The 25051-nt window shown below is 34.6% G+C and overlaps 1 protein-coding gene across 2 annotated transcripts in view; it reads left to right on the top strand.

The window, feature by feature from the left end:
- Nucleotides 1–25051, top strand: part of LRRC7 (leucine rich repeat containing 7) — a 600349-nt gene that overhangs the window by 475940 nt on the left and 99358 nt on the right. For both annotated transcript variants that reach the window (XM_077120640.1, XM_077120639.1), the window contains 6 exons: nucleotides 1458–1530; nucleotides 13655–13784; nucleotides 14548–14663; nucleotides 18332–18401; nucleotides 22281–22380; nucleotides 24497–24621. In XM_077120640.1, the coding sequence (XP_076976755.1) occupies nucleotides 1458–1530; nucleotides 13655–13784; nucleotides 14548–14663; nucleotides 18332–18401; nucleotides 22281–22380; nucleotides 24497–24621 (614 nt within the window). The remainder of the gene's footprint in view (nucleotides 1–1457; nucleotides 1531–13654; nucleotides 13785–14547; nucleotides 14664–18331; nucleotides 18402–22280; nucleotides 22381–24496; nucleotides 24622–25051) is intronic.

The raw sequence follows: 25051 nt of genomic DNA, 5'->3' as shown, positions 1-25051 counted from the left end.
GAAGCTAAAATGATTCAATCAGCCTTTGAACATAGGTGAATATGGCAGTAGGTGGACAGACTTAAGAGATAAATTGCTGAAATCTGATTGTCCTCTTTCCCAGGTGCTGCTGCTTTCTGCAGTGTATCTGGGGCACAAGCATGTAGCTCTAAATATTATAGGTGTTTGCTCACACCAGTCTAATAGTGATAACATTTCTCTCCACTGCAATGGAGATTCTGTGTGGTTTTGAAGAATACATAACCAAGCATACAATGCAACGACTACTTTATTTCAAACTTTGTGTGACCTACTCTATGAGTTTAAGGAATCCCCAAAACACAAGTCAGGGGATGGGGTGGCATAATCTGCAGTAGTACTTCTCAAAGCATATTCAGAAAACATTGGCTTTACCAAACACTCTGCGTACATGTGCTTTCACATCCACAGGAATTCCACAAATGAATTTGGAGAATCATATCGCAATATTAGTATGTTCAAAGCTCCTAGAAAACTGCATTAAAGAAACCTGTTAGTTCTCTTTACTTTGGCATTTTCCAAACACATTTTATCATGGAACCAACTATGTGCATCAGAACAAGTTTTCTGTAGAACACAGTAGTTTGTAGCGAACATTCCTAGGTTCAGATATAAAACAAAAATTAAGAAAAGGGAATTGTATTCAAAAGTCAATTATTTGACCTTAGATTTTGGCTATTTAAGCCATCTTGTTACCATAGGTTATGTTATGACTGATAAGGCAGTCGATTATGCTAAATGCAACTGTGAATAACTCTGTGGCTATTGCTCATTAAAAACCTGAGAGAAGGAAACAGTAAGAGTAGGGAGGGCAGAGATCAGCCAGTGATGGATAAATAGTTGTAACTTCAATTCTTGGTCAGTTCTACTTGGTATATTAAAAATTGCAAGTTTTTGTGCTTACTGCTGATCCAAGTCAAGGATTTATGGTACCAAAATGAGTATGAAGTCATATGTTATAATTTTCCAAGTCTGTAATTATAACCCCTGTACTGCAGTACCTCAGCATTCATTCGTTGATTATTAGACTTAATTCAGATTTGCTTTCAATTTGCATCACAACAGGAATGTTTGTTACTAGTGCTTAGGAGTTAATTAAATATTAAATCACAGCTGGCTTGAAAGATTTCAACTGGTCTATTCGCTACACAACAGAAAAGGGAAATGTAGTAATACTAATGCCAATTCAAGTTTCTGCAAAAAAGCCCTGTATTTTCTTTACTTGTCTGCATCTAGAACAACCATTGATGTAAGTGAACATTTTGCAACTGGAAGTTCATAACGATAACCAGACTTTAAATCAGTTTATAGGTTTATATAAGCAAAGTACAGCAGAGTGCGATACATTCATTACAAGTGATTCCTTTTATTTTTTTTATATCTCATATCCTGTCATAAATTTGTTCTTATGTAATAATAAACCTTCTTCTCTGTTTTAGGACTGTTGAAAAAACTAACTACTCTAAAAGTAGATGACAATCAACTTACAATGCTACCCAATACGATTGGAAAGTAAGTGCCAATATTTCATACCACTCGGCATCTCTAAAGCCAGAAAGGAAAAGCTATGTTGTTTTTCTACCTTAAAACATTTTCTTCAAAAGATAACAAGAATCTTGTTCATATAGAAACTTATTTTAGACCATATTTTATTTACTTATGTATTCATATACTATATATCTTATGTTTAATTTTATATTGGAACATTGCATTGACCTTAATTATATCATTTCATGAGAAATACTTAACCATTGATCTTTTACAAACAAAGTGACTGCTCAGCCCTTCAATTGTATTCTTACCAACATTTTCCAGATACTCTGAATTGGATGTTTTTTACTGCGTATCAGCACTAAAATTTCACTTGAATATTTCTTTCGGAATAAAATTGATTTTATAAGGCACTTTAATATGTATACATTACCATTATACTATTAGTAACATTTGATATTTATAGAAGTTTAATTTAATATATTTTTGAAGTTAAAGAGAAAACCACCTGCTTTAGCTAGCATTTTAAAAAGCCAAAGAGTCGCCATTGCTTTTAAAGATAAAATGTACTTCATTTATATGGGAGCAATTTATTTCTAATTTTATATTACCATTATATTTAGCTGACAATTCCATGAGAAATATGTATAATTAATACTTCACCAAAATGCTTTTATTTACAATTTGGGAAATGTGAGAAGATAATAGAGGCTGTCTTCATTCTGAAATTATTTAAGGTCATGGTATAGGAATCTTGCCCACATCAGTTGTATCAATCTTTAATTTAACAGATTTGGATAAGTTGGGAGAGGAAAACCTCACTTTTTAAAAGCAGATCTATTAGCTATACTTAATATACAATAAACCACCCATATTTAAAGTCTACAGTTTGATAAGATTTGACGTATACATCTGTGAAATCATCATCAAAGTCAGGAGAATGGATATAACCCTCCCAAAACTTTCCTCATGTCCCCTTTTCACCTACTTCCTGCCCCACTTCCAATCCCCAAGCAACCACTAATCTGGAAAGCATCACTTTTAATGCATGGAACATTTGGCTAAATTTAGGTGTAAGTGTTTAGAATTTGGAGAAATAGTAAAAGCATCAATCATTTTTTAATATTTTAATGTCTACACTTTGTAGTGTATTTCTCTCTATAGTTTTCCATTTTCTCCAGAAGAAAGTAGAAAGAATTTTTCTCTCTTTTAGGGAATGCAAAAAATAATTCTCTTTATCATGCTGATGCTTTTGGAAAGTCTTTCTATCTAATTATATTCTTTGGCACTCATCTTCCTCCTTGAGGTCAATGCTCAGGAGAAACTGAATTTAAGTTCATTTCTCCCTATTAAGGTCATGATTGGTATTTTGCCACTTATGTTCACATTTCTTATATAAAATAATTGAATTAGCTCTTGAGGACAAAATTAAAGTGCTTTGATAAACTAAAAATAGACAAAGAAAAGTTTCTTTCTCAGTAGGAAGTGGAACTCTAACGTTGGTCATCCTGAGAACTGGCTCTTACCAATAGATGGGTGATTTTCAGCCAGAATACTGACCTCTTGATGCTTCTGTGTGGTAAACTCAGCTTTTTCTGGAGTTTTGTCTTTACTCCATGATGAACATGGGAGATACGTGTGCCCTGAGCACCTGTCACACATCAGTATGGGCTTCTACCTCTGCCTCATCCAGCTTTGCCTCAGGAATAGAAAGCCTGCAGCTCCAGCACTGTCTTCTTTCCAGCAGCCAAGCCAGGCATTGCAGCACAGCTCTGGACATGCCCTAAACTAGAGTCAGTCTTAGTTCCTGTGTTAGCACCAGTTTTTATTCATGTCCTTTGCAGTCTTCCTGGTAGTTGAATTACTAATGTGGACAAAGGTGAAATATTCAAATAGTGACTTGATGGAAGTCTTTATACTACTATGTTCAAAAGGAAATGATTTAGACACAGCACTTTTGCTGCCAGCAGATTCCAGTTACTGGGACAAAAAACTTATTCCAGAAAACGAGGGTGAGTTGCTGATAATTGTAGCATTTATGAACTCTGAGAAGGCAGGAGAGTAATCCTTCATGTTGAAAGTTGCTCATTTTTATTAAATTCTCAAACATTACAAAGCAGAATAAATGGATACATAGTGGGGGGAATTCAGTGCTTTGATTGACCATAAGTTCACTAATCAACAGTATCATGATACAACTGTCCAAAAAGCCACTGAAGTATTAGATGTATAGACAGAAGTGTTAACTCAAAATCAATGGGTGGTGAAAGTCCAGGTTTTCCCGGCTGTTTCTGACTCTGCCAGTTCTGGGCATCACCTGTAGTGAGATTAACAAACAAGAGAGTGAACAGGGTAGTGAGTGATGTGGAATTCAAATTCACAGGGGGAAACAATTGAGGAATTTTGGTGTGTACATCTTAAGAGAAGTTAAACGAAACACCCAAAGTAGGGATGTAATTCACAAATAGAATATCTGGAAGTCTTCTGGGACCACAGGTCTAAGCCTCTACTCTTTAGCCCGCATTTCACTTCCCAGGCCTTGCTGGCACATTTTGCCCTCCTAGATGCAGGCCCCAGGGATCCAAAAAGTCACTGCCACCCATTCTAACTCTTGAGGGACCTGACAGTCTACATTAGTCCCAACTCCCAGGTGATGTCAGTGCTGCTTGTTCAAGGCCAACTCTTGGAGTAAACCAGGCTATAGGTCTGAATTTACCTATCACCTGTACTGGGAGGCTTTCCTTGAAGGCCTTCAAATGAAGTTCCTTCTACCAACACGAGCACTGGCAAACCTAACCCTGTCCCTGTTCCTGCTTTGTTTCCTGTATAACACTTTACAAAGTTTATCATTGTTATATTTCCCAAGTCATCTCATTCTTTTATTCTGTCTCATAAATGCACGTAGCACACATCTCAATTATGATATTTTTCCTATTCCAGCTCCAGAATTGTAAAAGTTTTTTGTTTTTCAAATTACAAACACTAGTTTCTAATTTACTTTTGGTTCTGATTCCTATCTAGTCCTGGGTTTATTGGTGTTCTGTAGTAAGAGGGTGAGGACATCAAACATTAATGATGTTGGAGAAATGATTGTTTGCGAATCTAGGACTCTTATGCGCCTACTTTCCTGCTAAATGCCTTGATTGATTCAGAGTGAAAATACAAAATGTAAAAATGGAGATTTTATGCAAATGAGTAAGGTTATTCCAAATAACATACTTAGTTTTCTTTTTTTTTTTAATTGATAAATGCTCTTGCCCTTAAAAGCATGAAAAAGATTTATCAAAAATCAATGGGGGGTGCACAGGTGGTTCAGTGGTAGAATGCTTGCCTTTTATGTGGGAGATTCAGGTTCAATTCCTGGGCCATGCACACCCCTGCCAAAAAAAAAAAAAAATCGATGGGCCTATTTAATTGAAAAGTTGATTCCTGGTTTAGTAGTATTAAGGTCAGGCATCCCATCTCTAAAGCTCTGATTTTAGTGATTTTTCAATGCCATTGTCTTCTTGTATTTATTTTCTCAAGGAAAATACAGGGGAAGTATTGAAAGAATAGACCAATAAAAAGAGCAAAATAAAAATGAAATCAGAAGTATTTTACAGCAACTTTGTTTACCTTAGAGAATTCAGAATTGCTAGATCAGAAGTTTAGTTCAAGGCCTAGAGATGAAATTTGATTATAAGCTTGTTCAATGGCACCCTGGCTCATATGAAAGAAGTGTTTTATAAATGATAGAATAGCTTGAATTTTATTGTAAAACATTCTCCCTAGAACTCTCGGCACTGAAATCCCAAAAATGTTAAGACCAGAGGCAGTGACCAGAAATATTCTCACTCTGCACATAGATTGTTTCAACATTTCACTTTTGTTTTGTAATATTTTACAGTAAAACTATTAAAATATCCTAGAAGAATTCATTTCTCAATATTTTCTAAGTTGAAAGAGATCTGATGACTTTCGTGCCAAATGACTTTTAAAATTGCTTATATTTGTTGTTGAACCATAACCTGTGCCCGGGAGTTTCAGCAGCTCTAAGAATTGAATGTACAATGAAAATAAGAATACACAATGTTGTTTTGTGCCAGACACCATTGCTTTACATGCATTATCTTACTTAGTTAAAGGCTCCATTAGTGCTATTTGATATGTCTTATCTCCCCATCAACAGATGAATTGACCTGAGAAAAGTTATCAGACTTGAAAGTCAAACTGTTAATTGAATTATAAAATGATGCTTCTCAAAGTATGTAAGAGTTGATTCATGCATTTTATAAATGACTCTTCGTATTCTCTGATGTAATGGGCCCTTTTCTGTACAGTTAAGGCACTTTTACAATAAGGGAACCACATGCTGAGCCTTCTCTTTCTTAGCTTTGTAGTCTTGGACAAAACAGTGAAAACTCAGAAACCTGAGTGGATATTTCTGACAATCTTTCTTTCATAAATTATAGTTGAATAAAAAGATTCCTGGACTAGTGTCAGAAAATCTAAGTCATTGTGCAGAGCTGGTGAAGTCCCTTCTTCTTTGTGGGCCTCAGAATCAAAGTGCAAAAAAAAAAAAAAATGACTGTTCCATTTACTGTATGAAGTTGGACAAGTATTTAATGTCCCTCTGACTCAGTTTCCTCATTTTTAACTTCCACCTACATCCTTAATTTTCTTAAGTTTTGGATCCAGATGTTCAATCTGTATATGCTGTTAGTTCCCTAGATGGTAAATTCCAGTAGTCTACCTGCTACGTTGTTATAACAAAAATAAGTGAACTTTATTTTTGATACCTTAATGCTAAGCACCAGCTTCCCTCTGGTTCCTAAGCATGAAAGGATAGACAAGAAACTTGTAACATTTATGACTTTGGGGGCTATGGAACAGGTAAATATGGAGACTTGCTTTTATCATATATGCTTCTGTACTGCTGAATTTTGTACCATGTAAATGCAGTTGTCATCCAGTCAGAAAATGAAAATCAAAACACATACACATACTTCCCTGGATGAAATTGAAATTCCTTTATTCTAATATTCAAGTCTTCCCATAGTCTAGCCTAGACAGTGGTTCTCAATCTGTAGCCACCAGCACAGCAGCAGCAGCCTCAACAGGGAACTTGTTAGAAAAGCAGATTCTCAGAGACAACCCAGACCTCTTCTTTCAGAAATAATGAATCAGCGACTCTGGACATAGGGCCCAGGAATCTATGTATTAACAAGCCCTGCAGGGGATTCTGGTGCTCGTTAAAATTTTCAGCATCGCTATTCTAGATTTGGTTTACTGCTAGAATTATCGGGTAACTCAAACCCTATTCCATTGCCTGGAATTCTTGCTAAAAATGAAGCTGCCTCCAAAAGAAAGTTTAGTCTAAGGTAGTTGCATTTGCCAACCCTTTGGTCTCTTTCTTGTGCTGTTGGATATCATATAGCCTTGGTTCCCTCTTCAGTAAAATAGAAATCCTGATTAATAATGCTTTCCTCATGAGGATGTTGTGAAGATTAAATGTGGTAATAAATGGAGCACACTTAGAACAGCACAACAATGCACATTCAGTGAATGTTTTTTTTTTTAAAAAAAAATCAAACCCAGTAAACTAAAAGCTCATCGACTTAGTGAATTTGAATTTCTAGGGTTTGGACCACGAAATATTTTCACTCTTTTTTGTTTTGTTTGGGTGGGGGTGCATGGTCCGGGAATCAAACCCAGGTCTCCTGCATGAAAGGTGGGCATTCTAACCACTGAACTACCTGTGTACCCTCCACACTCATTTTTAAAACATCATTCCCCTCCCTTCCGAACAGACTACTGAAGCTTCCTCCCCTAAATAAAAAGTTCTAGCGCTATTATAAACTAGACCAGCATTTATCAAATTATATGCCTCTGAAAAGCCATGACTTGGTTTAATAGGTATGTCATAAAAACAGGTTTCATGGACAAATGTGTTTTGGGGACACTCTATACAAGTTAGAAAAACTGCTAATGTGATTTTTTTTTCAGTTCTTTTATTAGTCTATTATTTATCTTTTGTATCATCGTTTAACTTTTCAATTATTTTTTGATGTCTCCCCACCTAAAATATAGGCTTCTTGAGGGCTAGGAGCATGTCTTAAAACGTTTTTAATCTGCCTGGGGCAGTATGGTCCAGGGAAATGTTTGCAGGCCTGGAGCAAATCTTGGATTTCAATCCTGACTTCTCCACCCATTAGCTAATTGACTTTGGACAAGTCATTTCTCACATCTCAGAGACTCAGTTTTCTCATCAATTTTTAAAGTGGAAGTAAAAAAATAATACATTTCAGAGGTAGCTGTGAGATTTAGTGTTATAATAAATAAAAACAGGTTTCACCTGTTTCACCATTATAATAATTATATTAATGAAATATGTTAATGGCAATAAGCAAAAAGATATGTATTTATTGATCATAGTTTATGATCATTTTCTTGTGAGGATTAGTTACATGAATAAAACATTCAGTTCTTAAAAAGAAAAGTGTTTTATGCATGTTTTAAAATGTGATAATGATGCATATTTTAAATTTATAAAATCTACTCTTATGAAAAAAATGTATTTGAAATTGTTTCCATGCTTTTTTTGGCAGAGTGCTCAGGAATAACTGTTTAGAATCATAGTATTTGGTTGCCAAGTCAAAGGATCTGGAGAGAGAAAAATCAAAAACACAAAAGAAAAAAAAAATGTATTTCAGAAAGTGACAGAGGTATCCTCACAAAAATAAATGCTATTGAGAAAAGTAAAAATGATAACATGAATTTAATTGATGATTATGTAAGGTTTTCAGCTAAAGGAAGTTTCTCGAGCCATCCTCCACTATCTACTTCCCCCTCCTCTCCCTGCACCAGCATTTTAAAATTGTGGCCATTTTTTGGGTTGTGCCCAAGTTATACTCGCCATACTAATCTAATGCATCTTTCATGAAATATTTTTATATTTTATTTAGTTAAGAAATCTTTCCACATCCTAACTTGAAACATATAGAATCATATTCTTGGGTAATCTTTGGCAATGAGTAAAGCTATTTTCTACATATATGTTGCAAATCTGTTTCCTTAAAAAAAAATTTTCCACATTATTTTTTGCATTTGAGAGATACTCTTCTCCTGATATAAAAATTAATTTTTTTGCAAAATTTCTTTTCAATCAGTCTAGTTAACTTCCTAAAGAATACAAAAGAAAACGATGGTTGCTAATTACTTTGGAAAGATGGAAAAATTGAAGCAAAGGAAAAGTATATTGTCTGTGTAATAATGGTAGCTGTGCTTAAAATGTTTCATCGATGAAACATGGTGTTTCCTTGATGAAATCTCTAAATGATTTACTGTATTTCAAACAGATGCTTCACCACAAGAAGATTAACTAAATTTTGTTTAGGTTGTGGGATTTAATGCAATGACTGAATGGGTTCCCTCTAGTAAATACTAAGGAAAGAATTCATCTCACTAAATTTTTAAATCTCTTGTCATAGTATAGAAGCAGCCAAAATAACTTACCTAAAGTTAATGAAAAAATTGAAGATGAATCTAAAACCTGATTCCTATTCAAAATCAAATGAAACTGATCTTATGATCTCTGAAAATGAGGATAATGGCTAAAGTTACATCGTGTTCACTCAGTGCTCATTCTGTGCTTTATGTCTCTACATGTGTTTATTTCTTATCACATATGATGAAATGCTATTATCACTACCTTTCTCCCGATGTTGAAACTGAGGTAAAGTGTAATTAAGTAACTCAACTAGGGTCTAGGCATCAGTAAGTTTAGAGTCCAGATTTGAATCCCTAACTTGGCTTCTTAATCAAGACTGTGGCCACACTCATATTTAGGCAGTAGCAATTTAAATTGCTTGCCTATACCAAACAAATTTCATATCTCTCTTTATTATATCCCTTTCTATTAAATCTCTGCTAATATGATAACAAATCTTCACAGCCATGTGAAATATGCCCCACTTACAAATCTCACCAATCAATTGCTGGTGATTTTACACTTTGCCCACAAGCAGGCAGTTTTAATTACACAACACACACATTTTTATAAGAGAATATCAAATGATCATTTTTACATGTTTCAGAAACAGATTGTTTACAATTTTCTTTTTTTAGGCTAGTTTGCCTTCACATCATAACAGGTTATTTTAATCACTGACATCTATTTGAAGGGCCATAACTATACTAGGGACGTGGCATACATACTCTCATTTAATTCTCATTAAAACTCTATATGTTAGGTATCATCAGCTTACTTTATGGTAAGAAAACAGGATTATGCATTGATGAGACCGCTCAATTATTAAGTGGCCATTATAGAAATGGAATCCAAGCTTGTGACTATTTTCCATTGGATTGCATTACTTCTGTTAGAGTTAAAAGTGAATTAAGGTAAAGCCCAAAGGCATTTATTTTTATTCTTATTAGCATGTACATTAATATAAAATTTAATGGTATTTAATGGTCATAAATGATGTTAAAGGGAAGATATAAATCATCTATGTAATATATTCACAGTCTCTCTTCCCTATTAGCCTAAGTAGTTGAGGTTAATGGCACAGTAACATCTTTCCAAAAAAGAATAATTCAGGAAAGCCAAACTGAATTATAGAAAGGTGTAAAGTAGAGAATATTTTTAGAAAATGAGATTGATACTGTTATTTATTTATTTTTTTTATTTCAAGCAATACTACCCCCAGTAGCATCACTTACATTGATAAATAACCTCGGGCAAAGCCATACCAAGCATATGAAGGGATATTTATATGGGTTTTACATGTCTATTGTTTGATGTTTAAATATTACTCTTGAAAAATTAGCAAGGACTTTAAAGACTTGCAATTCAAAGTGTGGCCTCTAGCCCTGCATCTTCTAGGAGCTTGTTGCAAATATAGAATGTGGGTTCGCCCCAAACCCCTGAATTGGTATCTACAGTTTAGCAAGTTCCCCAGGTGAATTGTATGCATGCTGATGTCAGGGAAGCACTGCTCTGTACTGCTTTAAACTTCCTTTGCAACTTGTCTTTATTTTTAGTGTGTATCATTGGGCAGATATAACTTCCAAAGAACGGTAAATTTCGGTCCATCTTTTGGCTTAGTTATTACAAATGCTAGTTAAAATTTGAGACAATATACAGATTTCATACAGATCCTGATTAATGGAGTCATTAATCTAACAAGATAGTCAACAATAAAGTCAACTAAAATTGTAGGTTACAAGTTTGAATCTCTGGAATTCCAGAAATCATTGAGGAATGTGTGTTTCATTGCTACCAGCTCTTCTCTGTAACCCAGAGATATAAAATAGTTTCTTCAATAAATTATTCTTTCAATATAGTCCATTGTGTTGAAAAACTTTGTAATACAGTGCTCACTTTGTACAGTAGTATGAGACCATAAAAGTGACTGTGCAAGCAGAAGCTGTGCAAAACAGTCTTAATGATCAACGGGAAAAATTATGACGGTTCCATGACCTTCAAAAATTGTTGTCAAAACATTAAAAAAAAAAAAAAGCATTAAGGGTGGTGCGATGGTGGCTCAGCAGGCAGAATTCTCGCCTGCCATGCTGGAGACCTGGGTTCAGTTCCTGATGCCTGCCCATGCAAAAAAAACAAAAAACATTAAAAACTTATATACTGTTGGCTATAAATGTATAGGGAAATGGAAAAAAAACAGTAAAATTAATATTTATTTAAACATTAGAAACAATGAGAATTAGTGTTTTTTATATCCCTGCAGAGCATTTATCAAGAATAGTTTGAGGGCGGGCCACGGTGGCTCAGCAGGTAAGAATACTTGCCTGCCATGCCTGAGGACCCAGGTTCGATTCCCAGTGCCTGCCCATGTGAAAAAAAAAAAGAATAGTTTGAGCAGTACTTACCTTCTTTTCATCCTGTAACTTACAATATGGAATAAGATCTTTTCTTTGCCTTGGTGAATTGTCCTACTCCTTTTCTAAGTTTGGATCAGCTTCCAAAATTGTATCCTTTGCACTTTCAATGGCATGAAATACCTCTGAGCTATTTAATGTGAGGTTTATTGCCAGCATCACTTCCTCTGAGACATCATCCTTTTCATGACATCCACTTTTCCCATTTGTGTTGATAAGTTTGCCCGCACTCAATTCTTTTGGCAGCATATCCTGAGTCTTGACTAGAGGCAGTGTCAACATTCTCATGGTCAGCTATTTCTTTTCTAACTCCACTTATTTTTAATTCAAATCCTGCAAAGTTGTTTGCACAGTGTGCTAAAAGTTTCTGCTGTATCACACGCATATTGCTTGCTGTTACTTCTTGTCATGTTGCACGAATGTTCTCATTTTTGCTTTACGTCATATTTCTCCCAAAACTCAGCTAAAGAAATGAAATGATCTCCAGTTAAAGTGTTAACACCCTGTTTATAAGTCTGTCTTAAAATAATTTGCTTTAACATTGAAAAATCTCTGGGCCATTGGCTGGATTAATGAAGTAGTTCTTAGTGGTATAAAAGCAAATTTTCACATTTTTGCTCAACTCCATAAGAAAATCAGAGTGACCTAGAGCATTATCCAACAGTAGCGTTGCTTTAAAGGTTAAATTATTTTGCCTTCAGTATTTGCTAGTAGACAATGAGGTAACACTACTACATGCTTTGCTGTTCATGTGTGAGCTGAGTGGCAGATGTGCTTTGACCCATCACCCACAGACTTAGAAAGGTGACGTGACCTGTCACTGGTCATGGTGTGCATCTGTTACTTACATCATGATTTGGGGACTGAAGAGTTAACAGAGAAGCTCATACTTTCTGCAATTACTTGTAGTAAATAATATGCTGTCGTAATTGAAATGTGAACCCTGTTGTTGAGGGGCTGGTGTTATATAATGAAACCATGGTAACTGAAATTGAATTGTACAAAATGAAGACTGCTTTATTTTGGCCCAAGACGAACCCTCAAAACGTGTTTGTTTTTTTTTAAGAAAGTAAAAATGAGAAACCCTAATTATATTCTTAAATTGTTTAAGAATCCCCTTTCACTTCCAATTTCTCAGCACACAGCAACTGAGATTTTTAATTTTAAAAAAAGCGCTTGGTTTCCCAGTGTCTGCCCATGCAAAAAAGGAAAAAAAAAAAAAAAGCCCTTGGTACTCTTATGACAACTTACCAAATACACAACCCCAAACCATTGATAGAAACTTACTTTATTTAATTCCAAAAATTTTATTAAATGTGTTTGGGGTGTAAAATACAGTGTAAGTTATTTTTAAAATGAACAAAGAAGCTCCGTTACAGCTTTCCTTCACACATTGATTCCTGAGCCCCACCCATGCACACAAACATGCAGAGTCACACAGCCCTTCTCACCTGCCACTTGAGCAACGTGTCCATGTGGGGTCCCAAAGGATTTAGAACCAGATTTATCAGGATTTGCTAATAATAGAGATAATGTTTGCTGAGCACATATTTTGTGCTAGGTTCTGTGAAATACTTTACATACGGTATTTCATGAAATACAGAGAGCAAATGCATGAGGCAGGAATTATTTGAATTCTCATTGCAAATTCAAAAACATTGAGGTTTAGAGAGAAGTTATATGACTTGTCCATGGAACTGGAAAAATTTTCACTTAAACAGCACTCACCTAGGAGCTACTACATCAAAACTGAAGGCTCTGCTTCATCAAAATGAAACTAACAGCTGAAGCTATTAGAGGGCCATGATCCTTGAGTGATCCTCATCTCTAAAATGCTTAGTAAAGTACCTAACATTTGATCTGTGGGTTTTTTTGTTGTTTTCTCCCTGATAGGACCTGCCCTCTATACCCTTCTACCTACTAATCCCGGATACATATACTCACTTCAGGGACGTACATTCCGCATCTGGCTATAAAGGACAACTTAAGTTGTATAAAAACAAACAAAACCCTCTGTCATTTTCAATGGCTCAGTTAAATGACCGATGAATTTAGAGAGAGAAAATAGAAGCTGTGTTTACTTTTCCTAAACTGAACCATTTGTTTGGTGATATTGAACCACTGGACTGAATTATTAAAATAAGCTAACTCATGTAATATGTAGCCACTAGATGAATAAGCTTGGTGAATTAGGACATGGCTTTTTGGAATCTTATTTTGCCAGCTAACCTTTTAAAATGTCTAACTAACATATTCCACTTTTCAGTTTATCTCTGTTAGAAGAATTTGACTGCAGCTGTAATGAACTGGAGTCGCTACCTTCTACAATCGGCTACCTTCATAGCCTTCGAACATTAGCCGTCGATGAGAATTTCCTTCCAGAATTACCCAGAGAAGTGAGGAATAAACTTATTTCTACTAATTCACTGTTAATGAATCTGTTTTGGGATTAAGTCTTACCAGGCACACCAATAATGAAGACCCATGAGTTGAGCTGTAAATGTATACAGAAATTATGTCTCTCTATATATTTGGTAATCCTTTTTATTTTCAATGACAAGTGGTAAGTGCTTATAGTTGACCAGAAAATGCATTTGACTTAAGCACACATCAAAGAAAAGCAATAAGGGCGGGCCACGGTGGCTCAGCAGGCAAGAATGCTCGCCTGCCATGCCAGAGGACCCGCGTTCGATTCCTGGTGCCTGCCCATGTAAAAAAAAAAAGAAAAGCAATAAGATACTTTAAAATAATCCAATGTGAAAGAATATAATTTTAAATCATCTAATTTATGTGTTTTGCTTTCAAGAACAGTTATAAATAGAATTTTGGAGTAATTACATTTATATTTCTGAACTAAGTATCTTGTTAATGTAAATATGCTTTTTAAGATGTCATATTTCATATTATTTTAAATTTGGGATTCAGCAAAGGGCTCTGTTAATTTTTACATCTCAGTAGAAGTTCCCCTACCTAACTTTAAGAAAAAAGTGTGAAATAAATATAATCTATGCACATTTTAAGAGAGAGTATAAAAATTTAGAAATTCACATATTAAGAGTCTTCAACGTGACGAGGGAATCTGAGTTCAATCTTTTTAAATTATTACACAAAAATAACATTAGAACATGAGTCTTTATCTATTTCTTTTGTTATCCATAGATTGGAAGCTGTAAAAATGTCACTGTTATGTCTCTACGCTCCAATAAACTGGAATTTCTTCCTGAAGAGATTGGGCAGATGCAGAAATTAAGAGTCTTAAATCTGAGTGACAACAGGTACTTTTGTAACATTTCTCAATCACTTACTGAGTGTTTGCTAACAGAAAATTGTTTTTTGTCAATAACTTTGAAAATACCTTTCATGTCTTATGAAGCATATAAAATGCAAATATCCATATTTCATTTAGAAAATCATAGAAGTTAAATGACTTTTTAAACCAAATATTCCAAAATTTTATTATTTTGCTTATTTAAAAATTATTAAAATATTTCTGTATATTAGGAATTATTTATATACCAAAACACCCAGGAAGCATAATATGAAGACATGGAAAATAATAGTAATAAAAGTTACAAAATGTATTAATAAAATTGTATGTGCATATGCTTGTATGTATGCATGTATGTATATGCATTTGTTTTCAGGGATTCATTTCTGTCTCCAGCAAGTTAATTAGCCATGTGTATTTTTTCGACTCCATCAGAGTTCTGGTTTTGGCATTAAGCTAATAGGCAAAAGTCACAAGTTTTGCATATTATGCTAAGGACAAACAAAAGGCTTATATATTCTTGTTCAGAGCAGGAAGAACACAGAAAGAACAAATCTTGGGAAGAAGGTGTTTCCTTGATGGATCTTAAAACAAACATCCATCACAAAGTTAAAATCTGCGATTCATCTTTGTTTCCAACTTCTTTGTAAAAGCCAATTATCCTCAAACAGGGAAGAATAAAAATAAACATTCACTTGAGATAACTGCTAAATTGATAAATTGATTACAGTACAGAATGTATGAACTCAATGTTTTTTAATAAATGTCAGATAAATGATAGTATGAGGAATTGAGAGACCTGGCAAATGAAACTGTCACAGATAAACTTTTATGGAATCATGAAGAACGCTCAGATTTTGAAAGTTTCAGGCTAAAGTTGAGTGTTCTGATTTGTGTGTTTAAGAAAAAAATAATATGAATCTCAAAAACTATTCAGTTGCTAGTGCAATCATATTCTCATGGAAGAGACTAAGACATTTTATCAAATGGTTTGGGAACTGATAGCAAATTAGGGTGACAACGAAGCATCACAATTTTGTTCAAGAGTAAATCATGTCAAACGAACCTCATTTCCTCTTTTGATTGGGTTACCAGACTGGAAAATGAGGGAAATATATTGAATATTGTGCCTGACTTTCTAATTCTAATCTCTAATTATATTCTTGTGAATGAGATTAAAAAATATGGCCATGAAGCTACCATAAGAAGGTGGACTGCTCACAGACTCAACTACAGTCCCAAGTGGAACTGAGCACGCTGCATTATTATCAACCAGGAGAGAAGGTTTTCATGATGAGCTGTAGAAGTCTCTCCTAAATTCTTGGTCTGATCAACTTTTTTTTCATTAATAAGCTGCATGATGATGTAGAAAATGTGTTTTTAAAATTTACAAATGATCCATAGTTGGTAGGATTATCAATACTTAGGAGTTATTTATTCAATATAGCATACTTGAGTATTTTTCCATAGCCCAGACACCCTGCTAAGGTGCTAGGGCAAAAAACATTAGTAAGACATTGAAGAACTAATAGTGTCAGGAGTTTAAAATACTTAATCAGGCCAGAAATATAAGCTTAATTTATCTCCTAACGTTGTGCCTAGAATGTAGTATGGGATGAAATTAATATTTTTAAATTAAAGAATTAAGGAATCTTAGCATGAGGTTAAAATCAATATTCAGTCAAAACTGAGGCCAAAGTTAAACATTACCACCAGAGAATGAATTGCTAGATAAAAGATTAAGCATGAAATTTTATCCAAACAATGATGATCATTGTTATTTCATATTTAAATATAATTTAAATATTTTAAATTATATTAATTAAATTATTATATATATAATATAATTTTTTAAGTTTGGCATTATAATTCAAGAGCAATGATATCCCTACATTGTCAGCTGAAGATTGCTCCTATGGTCAATTTATAGCATATTTGTGATGCTAAATAAAGACTCACTTTCAGTGGAAATCACTATATAAGAGAAAGGAAAAATGGGGTTACCTCATTCTTATCTCTGGATTGATGGTGATTTATAATGGATATCATTGCACATGACTTTGAAGAGTTCTCTCTTTGCAAACATTTGATGTAGTAGAGTTGACAGTCTGCTTTTAATTTATCCACAACTGGTGTGGAAAATTTCCCAATAAGACCTTACTTAATAATTTCTGGCTAAAATAAAATTAAATAATTAAATATTAGAAACAATTTTTATGGATAATTTTATTTAATATTATGAATGCTGATATAACAGATAATTATACAGAAATAGAATTATGATAGAACTTGATCTGCTATTCTTCATTGTATTATTATTTATGATTTATAAATATTTATTATCTCAAAAAGATTATTATATTCTTCCTTAAGTTATCTAACTAATGCACATTCTGTTAATATTTGTACTGGCTGTCAATCTTTTTTCATATTTATTAAATTATTTGAAAGTGCTTAACTGATTTTGCATATAAAATTAATTATTGACAATTATTATTAATCATTGTAGCCTTTTTACTTTCAGTATGAAAATACACATATTCCTCATTTCACTGGTAAAATTTCAGCTTATTAGAAACTTAAGGAAATTTTCATTCAAAGTTTTATCTAGAATGTTTGTTTGCATTGAGTAGTGAACCTGCAGAAAATGAACAATTAAGCTCAATAGCTTGTCTTATTTGCATTACTGAACAGTTGTCATGGGAACCCATGTGATCAGTATTTATTGAAAATGCACAAGTTCAAGTAAGCATTTGGCTATTTTGCCTTCCAAAGGCTGAAGCCAAAGTGAAATAAATGATTTCAACTGAATACCAAAGCTGATGCCAAACTTCACACAGTTCAAAAATGCTATGTTTCAAGATTCCCTGTTTGATTATCTACTATACAATATATGAAGGCTGAACAGACAGACACACTTTCTGGAGATCAGCATAACATTGGGGGCTGTGAACTCCACTGGAAGTTAAGTAAGACAGATACAGTCCCTTGCCCTCAGAGAGCTTACGGTTTTGTGGGGGATATTAAACCTTAACCAGGGAATCACAAAAATAAATATATGATTGCGAACTGTGATATGTTCCATGAAAGAAAACAAAAGGTGCTTGGAGACTAGTCAGGGAAAGTAATTAAAATGGAGAGTCAGAGAAAGACTCTTTGAGAAAATGGCATTTAAGCCAAGAGCTAAAGCAAATGTGGGATTTAGTCATGTGAAATGTGGGAGAAAGAGTACCCCAGACAGAGAAAAGAGCTTCGTTTGGCCTGTTTGTTGGCTCATAGAAGGACAGTGGGGCTGACAGGACTGAGTCAGAGAAAGAGTAGCAGAAGAAACACCTGGAGGGGTTCTTAGGGGTCAGGCCTTTTAGTTACAGGTAAAGTAAACAATGTTGGACTTTACCCTAGGTGAAACGGGAAGCGTGTGAAGGGTTATAAAGGAGAGATTCTTATTTTTAAAAGAAACCACTTGAGAGGAAGACTGAAATCAGCACGTTAGAATACTTAAAATAATTTTTTTTTTACATGGGCAGGCACCGGGAATCGAACCCAGGTCCTCTGGCATGGCAGGCATTCTTGCCTGCTGAGCTACCGTGGCCTACCCTAAAATAATTCTTAAGAGTGAACTTAATCCACCTTCACCCATGCTATTAGATTTTTTTGTTTGTTTTTTTTTTGCAGGTTGAAGAATTTACCATTCTCTTTTACCAAACTTAAAGAGCTTGCAGCTTTGTGGCTTTCTGACAATCAGGTAAGAACTTTTAAGATTTTCTTTTAATTTGTTTATTAAGATGAACTATTATTAAATCTTTGAATTACTCATCTGTATTGACTATTATTACAAAATACTTTATTCTTTATCTCCTGGAAGAGAAAAAATTTTTAAAAGCCATGTCTTAGGGCCACGGTGGCTCAGTGGCAGAGTTCTCACCTACCATGCCAGAGACCCGGTTTCAGTTGCCAGTGCCTGACCATGTGAAAAAAAAGTCTTAATTTGGCATGTCTTAATTTGCCAAGCTGCTATGACAAATACCAAATAATAGATTGGCTTAGTAACAGGAATTTGTTGGTTTACCATTTGGAAGGCTAGAAATACAAAATCAAGCCATCAGCAAGTTTGTGTTCCCCGCCCCCCCATCATTAGAGCTTTGGTACCCACTTGCTGTAATCCTTGGGGTTCCTTGACTTGTATCTCTCTGACTCCCCTGTAAGACAATCTCTCTCTTTGTAGCTGCTCTTCCTGTTTCCGCTGACTTCTGGCTTTCTGTTCCTTTTTATAAGACCTCCAGCATACAGATTAAAGCCCATCCTGCTTTGGTTGGCCACAACTTCACTAATGACATCCCAAAGATCTTATTTAAAACTGAGTTCAAACCACAGGGACCCAGATGAAAGTTAACAAAAAGCCTTTTGATAGCACGTAATCCAATCTCCCACAACCCACTCACTGGACCCCAAAAAGACATCTTCCCACATATAAATTGCATTCGCCTTTTCCCAATTTTCAAATATCCTTGAGAAGTTTCAGTGACAACTGTCATCAAGTCCCAAGACTCATCACAATTAATTATAGGTATGGTCCATCCTGGGGCAAAATTTTTCTTCCTCTGTGGACCTGTGGAACCTAGAAAACAAAGTACAATGATGGGACAGGTATTGGACAGACATTCCCATCCCAGAAGAAGGACTAGTAAGGAAAATGGGTCACAGGTCACAAGCAAATCTAAAACCCAGCAGGGCAATTTTCATTAAATTTCATCATCTAAGAGTTATCCATGGATTGATGAGTTGTCCTCTGGGTCTGCTGGAGCAGCAGCCCTACCTTTTCCAAGTATTTGGGCAGCAGCCATGTTTTTTCTGAACACTGGAGCCTAGGCCCCAACCCCTCAAGCACTAAAGGGGTGCCAAACTCTCCAGGAACACATGTCCCCTCCAAGTACCATGGTGGAAAACCCACCCTGTCCAAAGCCATGGGAAGAATCTCCTCTCTCTTGGCCCAAAAAGATCTCTCAGTCTCCAGGCCTCTGCTTCAAAGTTCTGCCCTTGAAGTCATTTTGCCCTTACTTCACTCCATCTCTTCACCTCTCAGGCCAGGCTAGCACTGCCTCTAATCATACAGAATTCTCAGAAGCTTTTTAGATTCACATGTAGTTCAAGGGGTTCAAACCTTGAACAAACGGATCTTCCGATACTGCATTTCCAATTCTGACTTCTTCTGAAATAGCTGACTGGATCTATGAGTCATTCAGCTCTTCTCCTTGGCAAAAGGTGGTTCAGCTAAACCCTCTCAAGGACCTCTTCCAGCTCTGAGGACTCACTTCCCAGAAGCCCAGGGAGGACCTTGATAAAGTGACTTTTGGTTCTGATCTCAGAGCCTGCTATCTGGATAGGCTGGGAGTTTTCCAAATCATCAATTGTTGGTTCCTTTGTATTTAACAATTAGTTCTCAGTTTATCCTTTCCTCTCTCATTTTACTATAAACAGCAAGGAGAAACCAGACTGCCATGACACACTTAGACTGGAAATATCCTCAGCTAAATATCCAAGTTTGTTCCTTACAAGTTTTACCTTCCATCCAACACAGAACACAATTTCACCAAGTACTCTGCCACATTATAATAAGAATCACCTTTCCTCTGGCTTCCAATAACACACTCATCATTTCCTTCTTTAGCCTCGCTGGAAACATGTTTAACATTCATTTTTCTACCAACAATATCTCAGGGCAACCTAGGCTTTTCCAGTAAAGTTCCAGTCTCTACCCATTACCCAATTCGAAAACCACTTCCACATTTTTAGTTATTTATAATAGTAGTACCCAACTTTCCTATATGAAATTAGTCATCATAAGTTAGCAATTTAAATGTCTTTCATTGCATTATATATTACAGTTCCAGTCCTCCTTACAGACTTTAACATCTACTCTACATTCTCAGAGATTTAATACCCAAATAGTTAGTTTTCATAACTTTTTAGCTCTAGATGGTACATATATGTCCTTAGAGGTCTTACCTTAATTATGTCTCTGAAGGTAAAGAACAAGATGTCATTACCACAATTCTAAAAAGAGGGAATTGATATCCTCCGTGTTTCTTTCTCCCCCGTGTTTTTAACTATAATTAAGAACTTTTATTCAAAGAACTCGTAGATCTCTTTTGGCAATTAGTATTGTACTTAATGTGAAATTCTATTGCTATTATTAAAAATGCCCATGAAAATAGATTATAATAGAATCAATAACTGAGTGCTTATGAATACTTTATTAGCTAGAAAATAACATGTAACAGTTCAAGACAGCTGATTTGTTATCAACAATGCTGGTAATGGATATTTTTGACATAGTATATTAGTCCTTTCTCACTTTTTTCTTATAATTCTAAAATTTTGAAACCCTTACCCAAAAATATGAATAGCCAGACCAAAATAATCTGTCTTGAATTTAGCTCATTATTATTTCTTGAGCATAAATGCTGCAGTACCGATGAGTGAATTGTTCATACTTCTAGGCATTTGACTACTTTTGTGAAAAAATTTTACAATCCTCTCCCAAATGTAAAATGTAAATGTCAAAGTAATATTTGTGTTCCTACAGTAATTATAGCACTTGCTTCCATCTACTGAGTAAAAATTAGATTGTCATTCAAATTGAAATCTTATCAATGAACTATGTCTTTTTCAATATATCATTATAAGTAAATCATTTATGGAATCATTTTGAACTATGCTAATGGAATACTCTATTCTATAGGCATGCATTGTGAAAAACATCTCCCAATATCATCATTGATTCTCCTTGTGGGGAAATGGACAGAACAGTGACTGCATCATTTAACTTTTATTTAGAACAGTGGTTTCATGACTCAGTTCCATAAGACAAGCTGGTGTCCCAAATCCCCTTTGTGCTTCACTCCTGTTAATAAATGTCATGAAATAAGCAAATTTTTTAGAACATTGAATAACAACCATTTTCAATATATTTCTGGCATATAATAACCGAGTTCTAAAATCCTTTTCAAATGATAGCATTTCTGAAATCAAATTAATAATAAAGAATGAAATGTGACCATATGCAAATATATTGTGATATATCAAATAAAAGTATAGTTGTTTACTTATATGCAGGCCTTGTCTTTGGTTACATAACTATTTCCTAAAAACAAATGCTTGTGTTTTAGCCTATTACATTCGTAGATGCTCTTGTACAGCGTGAATTTGATAGCAAATTCCATTTGTCTTTCTAGGGCAATACTCCATGAAAATGAAAAGGCATATAGAACTATTCCAAAAAGTTAGTTGAGCAATTTATAACATATTGGTCTCTACAGTATTAAACTTACTTCACTGACATTGCTCAGTGAAGATGAATAGGTGTTGGTAAGTTTTGCAAAAGAGTATAAAAGGAAAGAAGAAAACCTCATTATGAAAACCTCAGAATTTGAAAATGTTCTTCAACAATAGTCCTATTTTATATTAGGTATACTTTCTTATCCCATCTCTATTTTCTTCTCTTATCTTTTAGCTGTCATTCAGCTCGGTGAAGCCAGGCTATTGACTATTGTCTTATATAAAATAAATATTCTTTTGGATTTGCAGTCTTTATTAATCAAATTCATGTGTTCTTTTTCTCCAGTCCAAAGCCCTTATCCCTTTACAAACTGAAGCCCATCCAGAAACAAAACAGAGAGTATTGACTAACTACATGTTTCCCCAACAACCTCGCGGTGATGAAGGTAAATTATCAGTTGATATTTATTTTATTTTTATAATGGTTATGAAATAAAAGTGATTTTTTTTTGTTCTGTTCCCTGTCCAGGAATATCAACCAATGGGCAAAGTTATTACAGATAATTACATGATATGCATAAATCATTTGAGGGGTTTACTCTAAGCCCGAATCTTTCCTTACCCTTCAAACACAGTAATATTTTTAGTAAGATTTGAAAAACGAAACTCTTCCTCTTTGTTTTGGGTGAAAATAATATTGACTTTTTAGGCACCCAGCTTCTCTGAGAGCGTGATAAGTCAGGGTTAACTAACTCAAAGTGTACCCAGCTATTGAAATGAGCAAGTGCAATCAGATCTTAAGGGAGGTGCAACGAGCTGGCTTGTTTCCTGTGTTCACTAATTGCACACACACACACGATTTAAACATTTAGTCAGGTGATCTCAGGCCCCAAATTTTCTCATGTTATGGGTCAACCATAAAGAGATGACTTGCAAATAATAACCACTCTTTCTTTTTCAAGTTGTTTCCCGAAATAGCATTAGCAACGATGAGAGGAATACTTTTTTAAAAAACGAAGTCGTTTTCCATAATTAAATCTTCTATTCTATGATGAGATTATTCATAAATTTTTTTAAAGGAAGTTTGTCCTTTACTATTTGGAGGTTAGCATAGGCTCCATTATCTATTGTGTCACCATAATGATAACTCTTCAAAGTTTAAACCCATTTTAAGCTTCCGTTACTTGAATGAGACCAACATTTAACAGAAATCATATTTTCTTTTATATATATATATATGGTATTTTCAGGGATAATTATAATAAATGGCCTTGGTCCTTGGCTTACAAATGTAAATGAAATGTTTTGAGAAATTTTAGAATGTTTCATCCAAATTTTGGCCTACAGAAGTAGGAAAAGGAAAGATAGTTTTGATAAATCTCTTTCAGACTTCAATAAAATTGATCTTTCAAACGTATGAAAAAAATGCCACCATGTTTACATATGGTATAAGGAAAATCTTAAGTAAGGATTACATTTTTATTCATGCAGCTTTATTTACATTTTCATTTAATAATATTTCATTTCAAAAGGATATAGGAAAAATGAAGTTTCTCATGCTTACTGGTCATTCTGGTCGTTTAGTCACACTGATAAAATCTTTAGTTTGTTCTAGTGTGTGAGGTACATCTAGTTAGGTCAGGTACAATGGTAAGGAACTGGCCTAGGTTTTGGTTTGTTGGCTTGTTTTCTCTTGAAGACAGATAGTTGCCAATAGAAAAGCTTGAACTTTAAACAAGTCACCCTTTGGTTTTTCAGATAGGAGTGTAAATAAATAATTTTGCAGAATCCCTTGCAGCAAACAAAGAAGTATATTATAAAGGCCATGTTTTGGAAAATAATTTACCTTCTATTTATGTTCCTTTTTCATGTAACTTCTCAAAAATAATTTTGCAGATTACTATGTTAGCGAATATTTTGATTAAATTAAAGATTTATAAGCCATTTCCCTGTTAATTTGAGACTCATTTAGACAAATTGAAACTAATGCTAAAGCCAAAATTTTCTACATTCTCTAAAATAAACACAAGTGTCCCACCATCCCCTCCTCTCCAGCTCCCAGAATGGTTCCCATTCTAGGCACCTTGTTGCAAACCAATGTTATAAGGTATATTTATAAAAGGAATCATGATAGAGTTTAGTGGTTACAAAATCCTGCAGTCACACAGACATGGAATAGAATCTTGCCTTGGCCACAGAGAATCTGCATGACTGAGTCTCTTCAAATTCAGGTATAGTTTTCTTATTAGTAAAATGAGGACAATATTAATCCTACCATTGGGCTGTGGTGAGTATTAAAAGAGATAATGTTTTCACATTCTTACCAGACTTTCCAATCTTGACAAGTAATTAATGGGAAAAGCTGAATTTCAGATGTTAAATGATCATGGAACAAATATCAAAGGAATTTTATCCACTCTTTTCTGTGTCTCTTTTTTCCTTTCTTTTTATTAGTCTGTAGTACCTATCTTTTTTGTTGTTTTTTTGCATAGTGTGTTAAGCTCCATTAATAAAATCTATGTAAAATTTTGAAAGCAATAATTCTTTGGACTGTAACTGCAGATTTCCAGTCAGACAGTGACAGCTTTAACCCTACGCTGTGGGAAGAACAGAGACAACAACGCATGACTGTTGCCTTTGAATTTGAAGAAAAAAAGGATGATGATGAAAATGCTGGGAAAGTTAAGGTGAAACTTTTAGCTTTTGTTTCTTCTTTCTTCTCCTTATTCTTTTTAGTCTGTGCATTATTTTTTAAACTGAATTTGGGACAAACAGAGTGGCCTTTGCTTGAAGGTCACATGCCACTTCAAGTCTCACAGCGGTATTGCCTCTCACTCTGGCAGGCTGGTAGCTTTGGAAGCAAAGCTTCAGAATGAGACCAGTGTCCCAACTCGGACTACGTAAATTTGATATGCCACCCTGTCCTACAGAAAACGACACGAGAGAGATTCAAGCTGAGAGACAGCCAAAGAGAAAATCCCAAATCTGGTTGCTGAATTTTATTTCATTTTTGAAACACTTAAATGGTTTTCTCTTAAGCACTGAGCAAGGCATCATGCAGACTGTATGAAGCCCAAACATACATTTATGTTAAGAAATATATTATGCTGACATTAA

This window comes from Tamandua tetradactyla, chromosome 11, assembly GCF_023851605.1.
Source record: "Tamandua tetradactyla isolate mTamTet1 chromosome 11, mTamTet1.pri, whole genome shotgun sequence".
NCBI lineage: Eukaryota > Metazoa > Chordata > Mammalia > Pilosa > Myrmecophagidae > Tamandua > Tamandua tetradactyla.
This window is presented reverse-complemented; position numbering and strand designations above follow the sequence as displayed.